This window comes from Symphalangus syndactylus, chromosome X, assembly GCF_028878055.3.
Source record: "Symphalangus syndactylus isolate Jambi chromosome X, NHGRI_mSymSyn1-v2.1_pri, whole genome shotgun sequence".
NCBI classification, from domain to species: domain Eukaryota; kingdom Metazoa; phylum Chordata; class Mammalia; order Primates; family Hylobatidae; genus Symphalangus; species Symphalangus syndactylus.
Genome location: NC_072447.2, coordinates 33573990 through 33594559, shown reverse-complemented (window position 1 = coordinate 33594559; position 20570 = coordinate 33573990). Strand labels below are relative to the sequence as shown.

The 20570-nt window shown below is 41.4% G+C and overlaps 1 protein-coding gene across 3 annotated transcripts in view; it reads left to right on the top strand.

The window, feature by feature from the left end:
- The window catches only part of MAP3K15 (mitogen-activated protein kinase kinase kinase 15), a 154527-nt gene that overhangs the window by 23853 nt on the left and 110104 nt on the right, over nt 1-20570 (top strand). For 2 of the 3 annotated variants that reach the window (XM_063634965.1, XM_055267563.2), the window contains exons 2-3: nt 3125-3264; nt 5524-5547. The exons of the other annotated variant lie outside the window; for it this stretch is intronic. In XM_063634965.1, coding sequence (XP_063491035.1) covers nt 3125-3264; nt 5524-5547 — 164 coding nt within the window. The remainder of the gene's footprint in view (nt 1-3124; nt 3265-5523; nt 5548-20570) is intronic. 3 annotated transcript variants of the gene reach the window in all.

Genomic DNA, 20570 nt, shown 5'->3' with positions numbered 1-20570 from the left:
GCAGTGAGCCGAGATCGTACCCGTGCATTTTTGAGACTCTGTCTCAAAAACAAATAAGTAAAAATAAAAAGTTAAAAAACCCGGCCGGGCGCGGTGGCTCACGCCTGTAATCCCAGCACTTTGGGAGGCCGAGGCGGGCAGATCATGAGTTCAGGAGATCGAGACCATCCTGGCTAACACAGTGAAACCCCGTCTCTACTAAAAATACAAAGAAAAATTAGCCGGTCGTGGTGGTGGGCGCCTGTAGTCCCAGCTACTCCGGAGGCTGAGGCAGGAGAATGGCGTGAACCTGGGAGGCGGAGCTTCCAGTGAGCCGAGATTGCGCCACTGCACTCCAGCCTGGGCGACAGAGCGAGACTCTGTCTCAAAAAAAAAAAAAAAAAAAAAAAAAAAGTTAAAAAACCCAACCATAGGTATCCCATTGCCTCAAGGAAGGTCCAGCCCTCCCCCTCCAGGCTCGTTTTCTGGGGTGTTCTGGCCCCAGGAAGTGATCTGTGGGTAGCCTTCACACTTACACTCTGGCTTACTGCTGGCCCCTTGCACTAGCTGGCTTCTGTTAATGCACCGCTCTTTCCTTCCCTTTGATCCCCCACATCCTCATCCCATTTGCCTGCCTGACTCTTACAGAGCCTCAGGTCATGGACAATATCCCTTCCTCCAGGCCTTCTGTGATTGCCCTCCGCTCAGGTGTGGATTATGTGCCCTCCTGGGGGTGCTCTGTTCACTGTTTCCCTTATTTTGGCCGCCCTCACGGTGATCCTAACCATCCCCTTCCTTCTGGTTACCCACATTGTACTGTAGTTGGTTTTTTCTTTTGAGGGAAGTGATTATGCCCTGTTGACACTTCTATCCCTGGCACCCATCAGAATCCTGCCATACAGCAGGCAATCCATAAATAAGAGAATAAAAGGCCCACTCTGCTGCTTAGTGGCACTTGGCCTCAGGTTCCCAGCGCCTCTCTCCAGAGCTAGCGGTGTCTGGTGCTGATGTGCTGCCTGCCTGCCTTCATGTTTCTTCACGCCCTTGTTCAACTGGCCTCTGTTCTGTCCCATTGGGATTTTGAGTGACTTTCTAGAAGTTACAGCAGTGCGAGCATGAGTTTGGACACTACATTCCTATATCTCCACTGCACATGGTGAGGAAGCTCCCATCAAACTTGGAACTCTTACATCCTCTAGAATGTTTTGAGTTTTAAAATGGTGCGCCATACTACTAGGTGTAATTTAAACATGCTCATTATTCATGTAATAAGTTGCTCCTCTGTTTTGAATAGGTCTCTATTACAGGGTGCAACTCCAGGGTGCGTTTTATTTTATTTTTTTAGTTTATGAGACAAGGTCTTACTCTGTCACTTAGGCTGGAGGGCAGTGGCGTGATCACAGCTCACTGCAACCTCTATCTTCCAGTCTCAAGCCATCCACCCACCTTAGCTTCCTGAATAACTGGGACTACAGGCACGCACCACCACACCCGGCTAATTTTTTGTATTTTTAATAGAGATGGGGTTTCACCATGTTGTCCAGGCTGGTCTCGAACTCCTGAGCTCAAGTGATCTGCCCACCTTGGCCACCTAAAGTGTCGGGATTACAGGCATGAGCCACTGTGCCCAGCCAGAGCACATTATATGTTGTCAAGTTGATGGTAGACATGTGAGCCAGGAGCTATGACAGGACTGTTTATTGCAGCAGTGCGAAACAGGAAATGAATAAAAATCTGTCACACAAGAGAATTCTATACAGAAGTGAAAACGTATGAACTGGAGCTAAACGCACAAATTGATTGAATGCCACCAAAAAATAGCAAGCCGAAGAATACATACAATGCAATACCATTTATACGAAGTTCAAAGACATGCAAAACTGAGCAATATACTGTTAAGAAATTTGTGTGTGTATATGTATATATGTATGTGTGTGTGTGTGTGTGTGTGTGTGGTGTGTGTGTGTATAATGCCTATATGTGCCTGTACATATTGTCTTAGTCTGTTTGAACTGCTATAACATAATGCCTGGGCATGGCTTCTAAACAACAGAAATTTATTTATTTATTTATTTATTTAGAGACAGAGTCTCACTCTGTTGCCCAGGCTGGAGTGCAGTGGCATGATCTCAGCTCACTGCAACCTCTGCCTCCCAGGTACAAGTGATTCTCCTGCCTCAGCCTCCCAAGTAGCTGGGATTAGAGGCGCCTGCCACCACGCCCAACTAATTTTTGTATTTTTAGTAGAGACAGGGTTTCGCTATGTTGGACAGGCTCGTCTCGAACTCCTGACCTCAAGTGGTCCACCTGCCTTGGCCTCCCAAGGTGCTGGGATTACAGGCATGAGCCACTGCACCCAACCAGAAATTTATTTCTCATAATTATGGAGACTAGGAAGTCCAACATCAAGATGGCGGCAGACTCATTGTCTGGTGAGGACCTGCTTTCTAGTTCATAGACGGGACCTTCTCCCTGTGTCCTGGAATGATGAAAGGGGGAAAACAGCTCTCTGGAGTCTCATTTATAAGGGCACTAATCCAATTTATGAGGGCTCCATCCTCAGACCTAATCACCTCCCAAAGGCCTTATCTTCAGGTACCATCATATTGGGGGATAGGTTTGAACACATGAACCTTGAGGGGACACAAACGTTCATTCTATAGCACACACACGTGCGTGGAACTGATAAATACATAGATCCGGACAGAAGTGTTCTCTGGGCAGCAGGGAGGAGATGTGATCAGGGAGGGGCACATGGGACCCTGAGTGCAGGTAACCCTCTGACTTGGACTGCACAGAAGGTACATGGTTTTTCGTTGCATTATACTTTATGCCTCATGTATAAGCTAAATATATTCTTCAGGTGTATGATATGTCATAACAAAAATAACATTAAAAATCCATCAGCAAGTTCTAAGTGAGGTTACATTCCCAGCACTTTGAAGAAGAAAGAGGATTAAAAAAAATTCTTACTGTGTTTCTTCCACAGTTCATAGGGTAATTTTAATCAAATCATTCCTTACTTTACCTAACAGGCTGATGACAGAAATACACATTGCTATAGCTCCCCACTGGTGATCACCAGTGAGCAGATGAAGTAGACAGATCATCTCCCCTAATCCTGTCCTCTCCTTGTTCATCGCAGATGTTGCTGTGGTAGACATGAGTGATGTCTCCAGACAGCCTTCCCTCTTCTACCATCTTGGAGTCCGAGAAAGCTTTGACATGGCCAATAATGTGATCTTGTACCATGACACCGATGCTGACACTGCTCTCTCTTTGAAGGTACAGGGTATTCACCTTCTCCTGAGTACTTCGTTTTGGGAAAGCAGAATTATATGTCTAGCTGAAATGCCACAGTAGCACAGGAAGTTGGAGAAAAACAAAGACTTGCTTGTGCAATTCTTTCCTTCCCACCACAGATTCTAGTTCACACAGATGACTTCCTGGCGACTTAGTGAGCATCTGTGCTACAGTCGTACGTTTGCAAGCAACTTGGGCATTTCCAGGCTCGTTAGGGAAGTGGAGGCAAACACTCCTATTAGTTTCCATTGAAGCAAACACACTGTTCTGAATTCCTTCGTGAGCAATTGGATCCAAACCTACACATAAAAATCAGTTCTCAACTTGGATAATAATAATATGAAGACATTGAACAGTTACCGAAATGGACAGAATATTTTAGTATAGACGCAATTAGTCTTTGATGTTATTTTCCCCCAGTCTGAAAGCAAAGCAAAACTGAAAACGTGTGTGTTCCTGCACAACTCATTCATGGTTAAGAATTTCTAAAATGTATTTTTGCAAGTTTGAGACAAGCTTTTTTGGATAACATAGTACTTTTTAAAAAAATGCTTATATTTGTATAGTGGAAATGTTTAACATGAGTTATTCCAAAATTCAGTGGATATTGATATTGTTGAATATTTTAGTCAGAAAATCCTGGCCTATGTTAAATCATTTTAGGAATAATGGATTAGTTTGTTTATAGCAGTGCTTCTCGGCCTTGAGTGCACTTCAGAATTACTGGGAGAGCTTGTAAATATCCCCATGCCTAGGCCCCACCCCAGAACAATTACATCACAATCTCAGGGATGGGGATGGGACCCAGGCACGGAGATTTTTTTTAACCTCCCAAATGTGCAACCATGGGTGAGAACCAATGGTTTGGAGAGTCAGCCTTGACAGACATCATTTCTAAAGGTTCAGTTCCCTCAGTATTAAAAATCACTGGTAGATAGTAGTACAATTTTATGCCAAAGTTGGACATTTTCACTGTGTTTCTTGAGATTTAATATTAACTAGATTTTCTGGGTTATGTAAGGATTTGAGATTATTTCCTGGTAGAAATACCACCTGCTTGAGATGTGTAACTTGTATGTGCTTAACATCATATATACTTTACATAGATATGTACTCAGTAATTATGGCAAAATACTGTATTTTAATAAGTCATTTGTATGACAGTGAAAGGAGAAACTTCTATTAGTGTACTTTACATTGTAGAATAGTTTCCCCAGGGCTGTAAACCAATGTAAATTACATTAGATAGTTAGATATTGACCTTCTACTGATTTTCACCAAGGTAGCTATGCTTTAGGAATATTTAGAACTTAGCAAGTATGAAAGATATAGATTATTAACCTATATTTTGATGAAAAACATGAAATTAGAATTTTTTTTTTTTTCAATTTAGGACAGTTTCTTCAACTGTGCCTTAGCAAAGCCCTCTGGAAAGTTCTATGGACTAGATGTTTTAATTTTTAATAATACAGAAAAATACTTCCTAAAATGGAAATGGGTAGTCAGTTATATTTAACACCAGAAGAAGCAGTTTGCACTTGTTATCAGGAAATAAAAATCTCAGAATATATAAAACATGTTTTACGGGGCAGCTGTTTAGTTATGGTGTTTCCCCCCTGCCCTGGAAATGTTGGTGCGTAAATGAGACAGTCAAGGGCTGCCTAATTATCATACTAAATTTACTGACTAAAATTGTTGTCATTGAATTTGAACATCCCTAGACAGTTGTAGCAGGGTGTCAGGAATTCTACTACCAACACCCCTTCTGTAGGAAGGCTGACTGTGGTATGGCCTTCACATTGATTGATTCAAGAAATGGTTCCAGATCCGGGGATAGCACGGTGCCTTCTAGGCCCTTCCTTGCTATCGCCGACATTCTTTTCTGGGAAGGCAAGACGCAGGGCACTCAGCACCCCAAACTTGAAGCTCAAAATATCTTTTGGGCAAAAGCATTGGCCCTGTTCTGGGGAAATCCTTATAAATGCCCCCTAATAGTTCCAGAGACTAACCAGTGGTGATCAATTTTCTTTGGAATATGAATGTTGCAATTCAGAGGTTCATTGTGTTTGAAGCTTTTGGAGAGGGAGGTTTCACATGATTAATTCTTGCTCTAAGGTGGGTGCTTTTATGTGATTAATTCTTACATGATTAATTTCTTTTATAGAGGGGCATGCTGGCTAATGCTTATGGAAATTAGTTGTTTTGAAAAAAGCTATATTCATCTTTTCTTTTCCTTTTCAGGACATGGTAACTCAAAAAAACACAGTAAGTATTACATTTTCAGAATTTTAATTCTGAAATTAAATGTAAATGTCAATTTGTAAAATGCTTGCCTGAAAATCACCCAGGTAGCAAGATGACTTCTAATCACGCCTGTGGGTTGTGTTTCTAAGAAGGGCAGCTAGAAATCTCACTATGCCTCAACCTGCCGGCCCCAGGCCCCACTCAGCCATTGAGGGTGTGGGCCAGAAGGCAAGGCCAGGCAAGGAAGTGTATGTTCTTCATTACCTGCTGGGACTTTGAGCTGTAACCTTCTGGGTGACTCCTTCTGAGCTGGGTCGATGTTCCATGGACCACCAGTAATCTTTTTGCTGGAGTCAATACCTCCCATGCTTCCCAAGCAGAGTTTCCCTAACAATGGAGGAACGTGAACTTGTATGCCAGTTAATATGGGGCACAAGTTTCTTGCCACAAACGGAAAAGTGGGATGGAATTCTACTTCCTTCTGTCCCATTTATATACTGAAGTCTCCTGATTTGGCTTAAAAGTTCCTGAAATTACATAGTTTTATTGCCACGTTGGTTTGAATAGTATAATGAAATCACCACCCTAAAAATGTTTTAAAAGGATCTTGGCCTTGGAAATGTTGCCAAGGTTATCCTGTACCCTTGAGTGCACTCCAAGCTGCCCATCCCTCCAGACCTATGGCATTGTGGTTTGAGAAACCGTGACCTAGACTCAGGACCAGGCCCTTGGTCCCCCTCCTTAGAGCCTTAGTCTCCTTCCTGCTAGCTCTTCTAGAAGGAACAGGCCTGCAGACTCTCTTCCTATTGCAGTTGGAGTTCCTAGGAGAGGGAGAAAAGGGCCCAGGAGGCAAAGCTTTCCCCTGGGCGCCCTCTGCAGAAGTCCCCAACCTGCAGCTTGGGGGCCCAGGCTTCCCCAGGACCCTGACAGAGCTCCCCACCTGAGACCTAAGTTTCAGAAACAGAGCAAGTGGCATAGTGCACGTGATTACTATTGGGGCATGAATTTTACAAGCAGGCCTGTAAGATAAGGCATCGGGTGGTTTTAGATTCCTTTTGGAAAAGATATGGGATCAGGTGTGACTTTTTTTTTGGTCCCATTTACATGCTGACGTTGTCCACTTGTGAGAGTCTTTCCTGTTCTTCCTACAGCTTGACTTTTTTTTTTTTTTTTTTTTTTTTGGGAGAGTCTTCGCTCTGTCGGCCAGGCTGAAGTGCAGTGGCGGCGTGATCTTGGCTCACTGCAACCTCTGCCTCCAGGGTTCTAATGATTCTCCTGTCTCAGCCTCCTGAGTAGCTGGGATTATAGGTGCCCACCACCACGCCTGGCTAATTTTTGTATTTTTAGTAGAGACATGGTTTCCCCATGTTGGCCAGGCTGGTCTTGAACTCCTGACCTCAAGTGATCTGCCTGCCTTGGCCTCCTAAAGTACTGAGATTACAGGCGTGAGCCACCGCACCCGGCCCTGATTTTTAAAATTACCTAATTTGTGGGGAAATGGGGAAGAAGTCAAAGGAGATTGGGCCTGAGGCCCAGGAGGTGCAGTTGTAGCCGCAGCCCTATCTCTAAGTTACACTGGGCAGTCTGTTGTTCCACCCCCGCCTAGGCCTCAGGATCCTCAGCAATAAAATGAGAAATGTTCAACCTTGCTGTTTTGCTCATTGATACCTTCCAGCCCTCGACATCTGTAGTTCCATATTTGTTATACAAGCAAAAAGATGTAACCTGGATTTAATGCAAGAAATGGCTATGAAATGCTGATTCCTTAGAACAGCAAGAGTTACGCTGAGGCAAGGAGCAAGGAAGACAACTCGTTTCCTTTCTCCATTCCTCACTGTTGGATGCATCAGTACTTGGAAAGAGTCTCTCGTCCCGGAGACTTGGTGTCACGCTGTTACAATTCCACTACATACCTCCCTTCTGGTGCACTCTCCCTCTTCCAAAACACCCAGGAATTCCTTAACATTCTTAGTAATTCCAAGCATACCTCAGCACTATTCTTCCTAGGTATCTGTTTGTTTTTTAGGAATAAACTTACTCTAAAGCAGCGGTCCCCAACCTTTTCATCACCAGGGACTGGTTTCATGGAAGACAATTTTTCCACAGACCAGAGGTGGGGGATGGTTTCAGGATGAAACTGTTTGACCTCAGATCATTAGGCATTAGATTCTCATAAGGAGCACGCAGCCTAGATCCCTCACGTGTGCAGTTCACAATAGGGTTTGCACTCCTGTAAGAATCTAATGTCACCAATGATCTGACAGGAGGTGGAGTTCAGACAGTAATGATCGCTCACCCACCACTCACCTCCTGCAATGTGGCCTGGTTCCTAACAGGCCACTGACAGGTACTGGTCCATGGCCCTGGGAATTGGGGACCCCTGCTCTAAAGGATTTGGCAGCTAATCTCTTTGCTATATTTGGCATTATGTTAGAATTTGGTGCCCAGTATTGGTTGTCATGCTTGGCAAGATGTGAAAATTTAGAGCACTCAGAAGAATAAAAGGATCCCAGGTGATGTGATGAGTGGAAAATTGCACTAAGAGGAAAAGCTAAAGAGAACTAAGCCTTGAGGGGTACCATTAGTAGTCATCTTCAAATGCTATCCTCTTTCTGAAAGTAAAGAGACGTTTACTTTTTCCACTCCAGATGGGATGGAAGTAGGGTAAACAAAAATGGTTTAGATCAGCAGAATGGACATCTTGCAACTAATGATGATTAAACATTAAAATAGAATGTCAAAGTAACTTGGGTGGCTTCTAAGGAGAATTTGCTCAATTGTCCCCTCCATGTGGATTGGAGTGACCCTGGAATCAGACACCTGGATCATATGACCCCAGAGATTCCGAGAGAGAATCTGATGGAATTGTGGGTTTGTGATCATTTTGCAAAGATTTTGATTAACACACACACACACACACACACACACACACACACACACACACAGTCATAGTGAACAGTGAAGTCTTGTAAATAAGGGGTACGAATTAGATGCCACACCCTGAACATGTAGCCAGATGTTTGAAATGATTTATGAATATGTGAAAACCAGGATGCTTTGAGATCTCTTTTCAAGGAGTCATTTGATATTTCTAAAATTGTACTTTTACCCAGAAAGGGAGATGGAAAAATAAAAAATAATAATAATAACAAAGATAAAATTGTACTTGATGATGTATTGAATTCAGCTTTATGTGGCAGCAAAGTGGGCACATTTATCTCCATTTCTTTTTTTTTTTTTTTTTTTTTTTTTTTGAGATGAAGTCTCACCCTGTAGCCCAGGCTGGAGTGCAGTGGCATGATCTTGGCTTACCGCAACCTCTGCCTCCCAGGTTTGAGTGATTCTCCTGCCTCAGCCTCCCGAGGAGCTTGGATTACAGGCATGTGCCACCATGACCGGCTAATTTTTGTATTTTTTTTTTTTTAGTAGAGACAGGGTTTCACCATGTTGGCCAGGCTGGTCTCAAACTCCTGGCCTCAGATGATCCGCCCACGTTGGCCTCCCAAAGTGCTGGGATTACAGGTCACATTGCCTGGCCATTTGTCTCCATTTCTAGGGGCATTTGCTTTGCAGGGATGCCGAGGCCAGGAAGCCAAACTCCAGGCTTCAGGGTGGACCACCTGCAGCTCTTCTGGGCTTCTTTGCTCTTTGGAAACATGGTATCACCTTTTGTGTTCACCTCTTTTTCAGATGATGCTCATATTCTTGTGTTCTGGTTTTGTTTTTTTTTTGTTTTTTTTTTGAAATGCTTTATGTAGGTATAATTTACATACCACAAAATGTACCTAGTTTAAGCGCACACAATTCAATGATTTTTAATAAATGACATAATTGTGCAGCCAGTTGTGGGTTGTGTACCACAGTCTAGTTTTAGAGCATTTCCCTGACCCCAAAATGCTTATTTGCAGACAATCTCTCTTCCCACACCCAGCCCCAGGCAAGAACTAGTCTGCTTTTCGTCTTCTAGACTTGCCTTTTCAAGACTTCTCATGTGAAAGGAACCATACAATATGTGATCTTTTGCATCTGGCTTCTATCACTTAGGATGATGTTTTCGAAGATCATCCATAATCCACTAGGATCATGGATGCATGGATCAGTAGTTCTTTCCTTTTTATTCCTGAATGGTATTCTACTGTATAGATATTCCACGTTTTATCCATTCCCCAGTAGATGGATTTTTGGATCGTTTCCACTTTCTGGCTATTATGAATAATGCCACTGTGAATATTCGAGTGCAAATCTTTGTGTGGGCACATGTTTTTATTCCTCTTGGATACATACCTAGGAATGGAATTGCCAAGTCATATGGTAATTATAGGCTTTTTTTTCTTTTGAGCTGGAGTCTCGCTCTGTCACCCAGGCTGGAGTGCAATGGCGCGATTTCAGCTCACTGCAACTTCTGCCTCCTGGGTTCGAGTGATTCTCTTGCCTCAGCCTCCTGAGTAGCTGGGATTATAGGCACCTGCTACCATGCCTGGCTAATTTTTTTTGTATTTTTAATAGAGATGTGATTTCATCATATTGGACAGGCTGGTCTCGAACTCCTGACTTCAAGTGATCCACCTGCCTCAGCCTCCCAAAGTGCTGGGATTACAGGTGTGAGCCCCTGTGCCTGGCTGGTAAATATACCTTTAATTTCTTAAGAAACTGTCAAAACAATTCCAAAGTGGCTGTACTATTTTACATTTCCACCAGCAGTGAGAGGTCCAGTATCTTCACATCCTTGCCAATACTTGATATCATCTGTCTTTTTATTATAGCCATTCTAGTGAGTATGAACTGATGCCTGAGTGTAGTTTTATTTTGCATTTCCCTAGTGGCTAATAATGTTGAGCATCTTTTCATGTGCTGATTAGTCATTCATAGTCTTCTTTGGTGAAATGTCTGTTCAAATCTTTTGCCCATTTAAAATTGGGCTGTGTTATTACGAAGCTATATAAGAGTTCTCTATACATTTTGGAAGCAAGGCCCTTATTAGAGGTTTTATCGATTATTTCTTTTATGGATCGTGCTTTTGGTATATCTGTGAACTCTTAGCCCAAACCAAGGTCATGAAGTATGACTCCTATGTTTTCTTTTAAGAGTTTTATAGTTTTAGCTCTTACATTTAGGTCTCTGATCCATTTTGAGTTAATTTTTGTGTCTGGTGTGAGGTAGATGTCCAACTTCATTCTTTCTCATTTGGATCCCTAGTTGTCCCAGCACTGTTTCTTAAAAAAAAAAAAAAAAAAAAAAAAAACCCCAAAAAACTATCTTGTCATCTTTGAATCATCTTGCCACCCTCGTCAAAATCAATCGACTGTATACATAAGGGTTTATTTTTGGACTCTCAATTATACTCCATTGACATATGTGTCTACTCTTATGCTAATACCACACAGGTTTAAAACTTTTTTTTTTTTTTTTTTTTTTTTTTTTTTGAGATAAGGTCTCACTCTGTCACCCAGGCTGGAGTGCAGTGGTGCGATCATGGCTCACTGCAGCCTTGACTTCCCTTGGCTCGGGTAATACTCCCACCTCAGCCTCCCGAGTGCCTGGAATTATAGGTGCGTGCCACCATGCCCAGCTAATTTTTCTATTTTTTGTAGAGGTGGGGTTTTGCCATGTTGCCCAGGCTGGTTTCAAACTCCTGGGCTTGAGCGGTCTGCCCACCTCAGCCTCCCAAAGTGCTGGGATTACAGGCATGAGCCACCATACCCAGCCCTTTTTTGTTTTTGTTTTTTTTGAGACAGAGTTTTACTCTTGTCGCCCAGGCTAGAGTGCAATGGCGTGATCTCCGCTCACTGCAACCTCTGCCTCCCGGGTTCAAGCAATTCTCCTGCCTCAGCCTCCTGAGTAGCTGGGATCACAGGTGCCCGCTACCACGCATGGCTAATTTTTTTTTTTTTTTAAGTAGAGACTGGGTTTCGCAATGTTGGCCAGGCTGATCTCGAACTCTTGACCTCAGGTGATCTACCTGCCTTGGCCTCCCAAAGTGCTAGAATTACAGGCACAAGCCACTGTGCCTGGCCTGCACCCGGCCCTTTTTTAAAAATTTATTTTTCTTTGTTTTTTGTTTTGTTATGGGACAGGGTCTTACTCTGTCACTGCAGCTGGGGTGCAGTAGTGCAATCACAGCTCACTGCAGTCTGCACTATTTTGATTACTATAGCTTTGTAGTAATTTTTGAAATTTGGAAGTGCGAATCCTCTAACTTTGTTCTTTTTCAACATTGTTTTGGCCATTTGGGGCCCCTCGAAGTTCCATATGAATTTGAGGATCAGCTTTTCCATTTCTGGAAAAAAAAAAAGCCATTGAATATTGATAAGGATTGCATTGTATCTGCAGATTGCTTGGCTGGTATTGACATCTTAATAGTTTTAAGTCTACTAATCTGTGAATGTGGGATGTCTTTCCATTTATTTAGGTCTTCTTTAATTTATTTCAGCAATATTTTGTAGTTTTCCATGTACAGGTCTTTCACTTTCTTGGTTACACTTACTCCTGTGTAATTTTATTCTTTTGGATACTCTTGTGAATGGAATTGTTTTCTTAATTTCTTTTTCAGGATTGAGTTTAAAAAAATACCTGTCACAAAAATCTTGAACACTACATTTCACTTCATATTTCAGTATTTGATTGAGTTGAAAATGTAATTGACTTTTTGGTCAGAGTTCTATACAAATGGCTTCTGGTTTTTCCTGTATTTTCATCCATTTTAATTCTTATACTATTTTATGCTGCTTTGGAGATGACAGTGATGGCCTTTTTCTGCAGTTTATCACTTTAGAGAAAACATGTTTATATGGTGACAGATGAAGGCTGAGTCTTTATGAAAGTAAAAGAGTGAAATTACAGCCAACCCCAAGGCTACTTTATCTGTTTAACCTTGGAACTTCCTAGTACTTTGCCACTAGTGTGCATAGTCCATAGGCATTGCGTAGCTTCATTTGTTTTAATTTTCCTTAGCAAGGATCATCATACCTTTATACTTATAGCTTATTTTGCAGGTTGATTTCCTCTAGACCCAGACTCTGAGGCTGAGTTTAGGGTACAGGAGGTTTATTAAGGGATGCCTTCGGGATGGCTGCTGGGGAAGGGGGGAGTAAATGAAGCAGGACTGGCCAGAGGGAGACATGCAGCTGAGATGCAGGCTCAATGACAGCTTTGGCTGACCACATTGGGAGGGAGGTCTGGAGCTGAAATGGCCTTTCTGAGTTGTCTTGGGTTGGGATGAAATGGCCAGGCCTCTATGTTCCTCCGTGTGTCCTTCATCACTAGGAATGTAGCTTGGATGAGATACTCTCTGGAACTGACACAGTTCAGAAGGGACTAACAGTAAGGGGCTGCTTCCTAGAGAGCTCCCAGCAACTGGGGCAACACATCCTTCCTCGAGGTTTGGTTAGGGGGTTCTGGGTAGTATACCTGCATATCCACCACATTATAATTATTTCATTTGAGAAATGTGTGTATGTGTGTGTGTCATATATACCCCAAGACTAAGAAATACATTTCCAAGGCTTAGAGGTACTGCAATATTTTTTTCCACTGAATTGGTGAGTAAATTACCTGAAAGCTGTGCATAGCCTTGCTAGAGAGGCACCATGGAGACAAGCACCTTCTCTGTCCCCCAGGAGAATTACTGGGAGAAAACAAGGTGTTCTACCCCACACTTGCAGAAGGAATTGTTAAAAGTACATTGGACTTTATTTTCATTTGTCATGTCCTAAAGCCAGAGTTCACAGTTGTTTTTTTAAAAAGCAGAGTTAAATTTCCAAGCTAGGATCACATTATTTTTTAAAAAAACACCTTATTAAAAAACACGTTATTAAAAAACTAATCTGGTTCTTGACCTCTGGTTTAGGTGATTTTTTTTTTTTCTGGAAAGCCAGTGAGATTTAAGAGAAACTCATTGTTCCCATTAAAATGGTTATCTTTATAATCCAAATAAATTAGAAATTCTTTGAAAAATGGACACTGGCAATATTGGGGACACTGTCTTCAATACTGGAAGTCTCTCCTCTGGCTTAGGAACATGTGTAGGTCTCGGTCAGGGTAACAATTTCTCCTGGTGTTTTCCTCTTGCCTTTCTCAGGCCTTCAGTTTCCTATGGCTTAGGACTCAAAATGATCAAAGATGATATGGATTGCTTAGGGACGCTTTGGTAGAAAGACAGTTAAGTTTCTTTTTTCTGTATCCTTTGGATTTTCTGAGTTCAAAAGATTTCTAGTACTTTTATTAGCAAAGACTCAATTTCAAACAAGAAAGCTACATCTCATAATAGGGAGAATTTTATTTTACACACAGAACATGAATTATGTAAAAATCTCTGTTCGTTCTCTCTCTCTCCCCCCCTCCCCCCTCCCTCCCCCCTCCCGTCTCTCTCCCCCCCTTCCCCTCCTTCCCTCCCTCCCTCTCTCTCCCCTCTTCCCCTCCTTCCCTCCCTCCCTCTCTCTCCCCTCTTCCCCTCCTTCCCTCCCTCCCTCTCTCTCCCCTCTTCCCCTCCTTCCCTCCCTCCCTCTCTCTCCCCCTCTCTCTTCCCCCTTTCTCCCCCCTCTCTCCCCTCTCTCTCTCCCTCTCTTTCCCCCTCCCTCCCTCCCTCCTTCCCTCTCCCTCTCTCCCCCCTCCCTTCCTCTTTCCCTCTCCCTCCTTTTCTTCATTCCTTTTTCTTTTCTTTTCCTCTTCTTTTCTTTTCTTCTTTTTTTTTTTTTTTCCTAACAGTCTTGCTCTGTTGCCCAGGCTGGAGTGCAGTGGCATGATCTTGGCTCACTGCAACCTCCACCTTCCAGGTTCAAGCGATTCTTCTGCCTCAGCCTCTTGAGTAGCTGAGATTATAGGTGCCCACTACCATGCTTGGCTAATTTTTGTATTTTTAGTAGAGATGGGGTTTCACCATGTTGTCCAGGCTGGTCTTGAACTCCTGAGCTCAGATGATCTGCCTGCCTTGGCCTTGGTCTCCCAAAGTGCCGGGGTTACAGGCATGAGCCACCATGCCCAGCCCCTTTGCATATTTATTTTATTTGTGTATGTTCTCCTATTTCTGCCTCATCTTAGGTTGCTAGTCTTTTTGTCTTTTTGTTGTTGTTGTTGTTGTTCCTGTCTGTGGTCTTGGTCCTGTGTGTTCTCTTCAGTTGGAGTACTCTGGGTCTGTGAACCATAAAACTTTTCTCTGCACCTCTTGAATATCATAGGGGTAATGTCAGATTTCACAGGGCCAGTGTCAGAACCAAATTATTCATATTTAATTCTACCTACCAACTGGATATGTCTTTCATATCCGTGGCACCGATCTATTTTCTTTAAATCGAGACATAATTCACAGACCATAGAATTTGCCATTCACTCATCTGTTTATGTTGAGTTCTTTGTACAGCTTTATTTAAGGATATTTCAGAATTAAGCAGAAGTGGCAGTTAATGACTAGACTCCTGGGAGGACAGGGGTAGGGCCTGAGATTATCTGGCTCCGTGGTCATCTGTAGGCCAGTTGGTTAACCTGCTGGGTCTTGGTTTCTTCCTCTGTTAAATGAGATGATTTTAATGAGGTGACTTTTGAGATTTGTGCCAGCTCTGAAATAATCCTGTGACTTTGTGATGGCCATTCAGTTGTGTAAACAAAGTAAATCAACTGTCACAACAGCTTAGTTAGCACTCCATGGCACGTTTCCAGCATGGATATCTTCGTTTACTTTGAAGTGGCACCATATCCTGATTATCCTGTTGAAATTGTTATACAGTTTCTGAATATTTTTTTCCTTTTATGACCAGATAATTAGAGAAAAGGAGTAGTATAGAATGCTATTTGCATTGATCTAAAAAGAAAACCACTGCATTTTTCTGGACAATGTATATATGTATGTATCTAGCTGGCTAGACAAATAATTATATCCGTTGAGCCTAAAGCTTGTCTTTTTTGGAGTTGTATCAACTTGGATTTTCTTCTATAATAAATTAACTTTGTCATACCTGGTCACATGAAATAATATAAAAAATCTATTGCCCCATATTTGTTCATTTACTCCCTAAATTTTCCTGGGAACAATCCTCTGTGTTTTTTCAGTTGTGGTTTTCACTAAGTATTTGTGACCCACTTGTGTTACAAGATATAAGCTCCAAAGTACCACATTGTGCCAGCAATTGAGAAGTGCATTCTTCTGAAAGCGCTCAGAAATCAGTTCATCTTGAGTAGTGTTAAGTGGCTTTCCATCTACCTTAGATACTTTATTTCCCTCTTCTCACTTGGCCATTTGTTGACTGATTAAATGTTTGTATCATTATAAAAGATGTTTTCTGGAAGGTCAAGGCACAAGTCTCATTATGAAGTTGGCTGGTACAAACTCAGACATATCATATTTGTTCCAAAGAATTAATTTATAAACCCTGTGCTGCTGTTGACCAGCTTTGCCACCTGCTACGAGCCATAAATAAAAATAAGTGCTGGAGTAATGAGGGACCTTGGCTTGTATATCTTTCTTGGCCTTCTTGGACCTTTGGATGCCTTGCATGGGGCGCCTGCGGAAAAGAGGGAAAATATAGCCAACCCCAAGGCTACTTTATCTATTAAACCTTGGAATTTTTTAGTAGTTTGCCATTAGCGTACATAGTCCACAGGTATTGCGTAGCTTCATTTGTTTTAATATTCCAGCTGCAGAGGAGCCAGCTGAGGAGCAAATCCTAGGTGTCCTTAGTTAGTGGCCATGACCGAAGCCAATGGACAATTGAGGCTCTGACATGCTCTGCTTCTGGGCTGTCCTGAAGAATCGAGGAAGCTGTTTGCAGATGGGTCTTGCACTGTTCATTCATGGAGAGCTTTATATGTGCAGCCCACTGAAGGAACTCTCACATTTTAGGCCTGCGGTTAGGATGTTCTACGTGAAGCATCTAAGAGTCACGATTGGGTGTTTTTAGCCTTTTAGGGGTAACGGGACCTCTTTGCCAGTCTGGAGGAGCCTATGGGCCCTTCCCAGAATATGTTCTAAAGCAGAGGTCCTCAGCTCAGCCCCTGGGCCACCGACCAGGCTGCACAGCAGGAGGTGAGCAGCAAGCGCGAGCAAAGCTTCATCTGTGTTTATAGCTGCTCCCCCATTGCTCGCATTACCGCCTGAACGCTGCCTCCTGTCAGATCAGCAGCGGCATTAAATTCTCATAGGAGCACAAACCCTATTGTGAACTACGCATGGGAGGGATCTAGTTTGTGTGCTCCTTATGAGAAACTCATGCCTGATGATCTCTCACTGTGTCCCATCACTCCCAGATGGGGACCGTCTAGTTGTAGGAAAACAATCTCAGGGCTCCCATTGATTCTACATCACAGTGAGTTGTATAATTATTTCATTATATATTACAATGTAATAATAATAGAAATAAAGTGTACAATAAATGTAATGCACTTGAATCATCCTGAAACCACCCCCAACCCCTGCCCACCTGGTCCGTGGAAAAATTGTTTTCCATGAAACCAGTCCCTGGTGCCAAAAAGGTTGGGGACCACTGTTTTAAAGTGTTTAAATACAAAGAATTACAAAGGAGACTCTTCATATCAAAATACAGTTATCAAAATATTTTAGTTATATATAATTATGTGCTTCTTTACTGATGTCTTAAATAATGAGATCAAACAGCAGATCTTAAAAACTGTCATAATATTTGGAGTAGTGATGGGCATAAAAGTTATTTTGAGATCTCTGCAGGAACTGTAATGTGATATGAAAAAGTCTGTGACTCCTGTTACCGACAAAGTCTTAAGTCTCAAGTCTACTACTACTAGGGTATGTTACCTACATTCCTAAGTGAGGGAAATGTTATGTTTCAGTTGAGGACAAATGATGACAAAGATGTAATTTTTTTTTCTTTCAAGTTCACAGACCGCCCCACCCTCCAAGAATGACTGGATCTCAGGTTTAGAACTCTTAGTCCCTTCTAGAACTATTGCACATAGAGAATATGTGTGCAAAAAAAAAATGGCCATGATTAAGCCTCTATTGTCTAATGAGGCTGACACTATTATCATCTCCCTCTTAAAGATGAGAAAACTGAGGTTTAGATAGATGAGTACATTTTTCAGGGTCATCCATTTAGGATGGATGGAGCTGGAATTCAGTCCTTGGCCCTCTGAATTCTTCACTAGATTGCTATGCTTGAGTTGAGATGATACTTTGTTTCTATATTGATAAAGTATTTCTTGTTCACCACACTTCACAAATGTGAAAAACAACACTATCCAGTTCAGCTGAGAGGACGAATAAATTAGCATGCCCTTATACACTGTGGGTGGGAGTGTAAATTGCTCCATCCTTTATGACAGCAGTTTGGTCAACATATATTAAGAACCTTACATTTGTTCTAGTAATTTTACTCCTGGGAAGATATCCTTAGAAAAAGATCACAGTACAAAGATGCCATATGGAAAGATGTTCATCTCAGTGACACTTATAGTAAGGAAATTTCAAAACAAACTGAAAGTTAGGCAATAGAAGAATGGTTAAGTATCCTATATATATTTACCAGATGGTATATTAGGCAGACATTTAAAATTATGGCATTTAAGACTATATAATTAAGCTTTTGTAATGAGTGCTTATTAAAAGCACCTAGTATTTAATCTGAGTGATGACATAGGACAGTCTTTTCACGGTGGTGATATTTGTAGATGGTAGTAGTTCTGGAAATGCCAATTGCTAGGTCAGGAACTAAAACCTTTAGAGGAAAAATTCCTCCGCTTCCTATTCCCACGCTGTCAGAGACAGTGGCTTTTCCTTGGGCCTCTGACCTCACTTACTATATCAGAATCACCGTTTTGGAAATATTTGGAGAGTGTTTAGAATAAGAGTTTACATATTAATATGGTTAGCATACTGGTTCAAGTACCTCTTTATGTAGGAAACTAAACTGCCTTTAATGAGCTGGATTCTTGAGATGTTTCCACTTATAAATGTAACAACTACAAATAGCTTATCCTGGTTTGCTATTGAACATGTGTTATGGTAATCATTGTTTTTATTTTTAATTTCTGGTCTCTTGACCAATAAGAGTCTGAATGTGTTCCATCACTTGAAGATGTTTAGGTCTATTTTTCCTCTTTGTAAGAACAAAAGTACTGTACTTAAGAGCTTGGCCTTTCATTTGGAAGTCTATTAATTCCTTTTTAAAATGTAGTTATTAGTCCCAATTTCTGGCAAATTTCTTAAACTTTCTGGAAGACTTTCTCAAAGGAAGTATTTTTACCTTCCCAAGTCTCCAGATTCCTGCTGTCTCCTCAGTCCTGTTCATTAAACTCACTCAGCTGGTTTCAGAGTTCATGCATTTCTTTTCTTTCTCCTTATTTTTCTCTAACTATGGCTAAACATTTGCCCCATGGATCAGATCCTCTGCTGACTGGGGGGTAGACTTCATCAGTTTCTGCTGCTACTGTTCTGCCTTCTTGAACGGTATTTCTTTTTCACCAAAGAACTTGCGATGGCACGTATCATGTTTGTCAAAATCCAGTTTTTCTCACCTCATTATTTAGGATTTGATCAGAACTCTGGGGCAAAGTTTACTCTTGTAATATTTGGGAAGACTAGGTTTGCTAAAGGAATAACGTCAAGATTTCAGCAGAAATGTTTGTTTTGGAGACAGTTGTAAGATGTATAACAATTCTTTACAAATAGGTTAGATTCTTGTGCCTTCAATTTACCTACCTGTTACAGAAGCTCAGGGTTATTTAATTGTAATGTTTATAAGTATTTTTGTATTATGTCTTTTAAAGAAACAGAAGAGAATGTAGGTAGGGGGAGAGAGAGAGTTATATTAATCTTTTTATTTACCATTTCTGGTACTTTTCATTTGTTCCTGTGGATTCAAGTTACCATTTGGTGTCATTTCCTTATTCCAATATAGCCTTGTTCCTACCAATATCCTTTTGCTGTTATTTTCAAATGTATTACATTTCTGTATAAGCCGCAACACATGATTATATGCATCATTTTCTGCAACTGCTTTTTAAACCAGTTAAGAAAAGAGAGAAAATTTGCAATTATACTACCTTTTATAATTGCATACATAACTACCTTTACTGGTATTCTTTGTTTTTTATCATGTGAATTCAAATTACTGTCTGGTGTCATTTGCTTTCAGCCTGAAGAAATTCCTTTCATATTTTTATAAGATGGGTCTGCTAGCATTATCTCAGCTTTATCTGAAAATGTTCATATTTCATCTTCATTTTTGAAAGATAGTTTTAGTGGATATAAAATTATTGGTTGACTTTTTTTTTCTTTCAGCACTTTGAATATGTCATCCCATGGCCTTCATTGTTTCTAATGAAAAGTCAGGCATTAATCTTATTGGAATTCTCTCATATATGACAAAACATTTTTCTCTTGCTGCTTTCAAGATTTTCGCTCTTTATCTTTCAAAGTTTTAACTGACATGTCTGGGTGTGGACCTCTTTGCCTTTATCCCACTTGGAGTTCATTTGGCTTCTTGGATATGTAGATTTAATTTTTAAAAAAATGATATCTGGGGCCGGGCATGGTGGCTTACGCCTGTAATCCCAGCACTTTGGGAGACCGAGGCGGGTGGATCACCTGAGGTTGGGAGTTCAAGACCAGCCTGACCAACACGGAGAAACCCTGTCTCTACTAAAAATACAAAATTAGCTGGTGTGGCAGAGCATGCCTTAATCCCAGCTATGCAGGAGGCTGAGGCAGGAGAATCACTTTAACCTGGTAGACAGACGTTGTGGTGAGCCAAGATTGCGCCATTGCACTCCAACCTGGGCAACAAGAGTGAAACTCCATCTCAAAAAAAAAAAAAAAAAAAATCATATTTGGGAAGTTTTCAGCAATTATTTCTTTGAGTATTTTTCTGCTCCTTTCTCTCCTCTTCTGGGACTCATTAGGTGTCATATATGTTGTTGCACTTAATGCTGTCCCGTGTCCCTTTAAGACTTTGTTCGTTTTTTCTTTTTCTTTCTTGTTCTTCAGATTGCATATCTCTATTTTTCTATCTTCAAGTTTGCTGATTATTTTTTCTGCCACTCAAATTGCCCATTGAGCCTCTTGAGTGAATTTTTCATTTTGG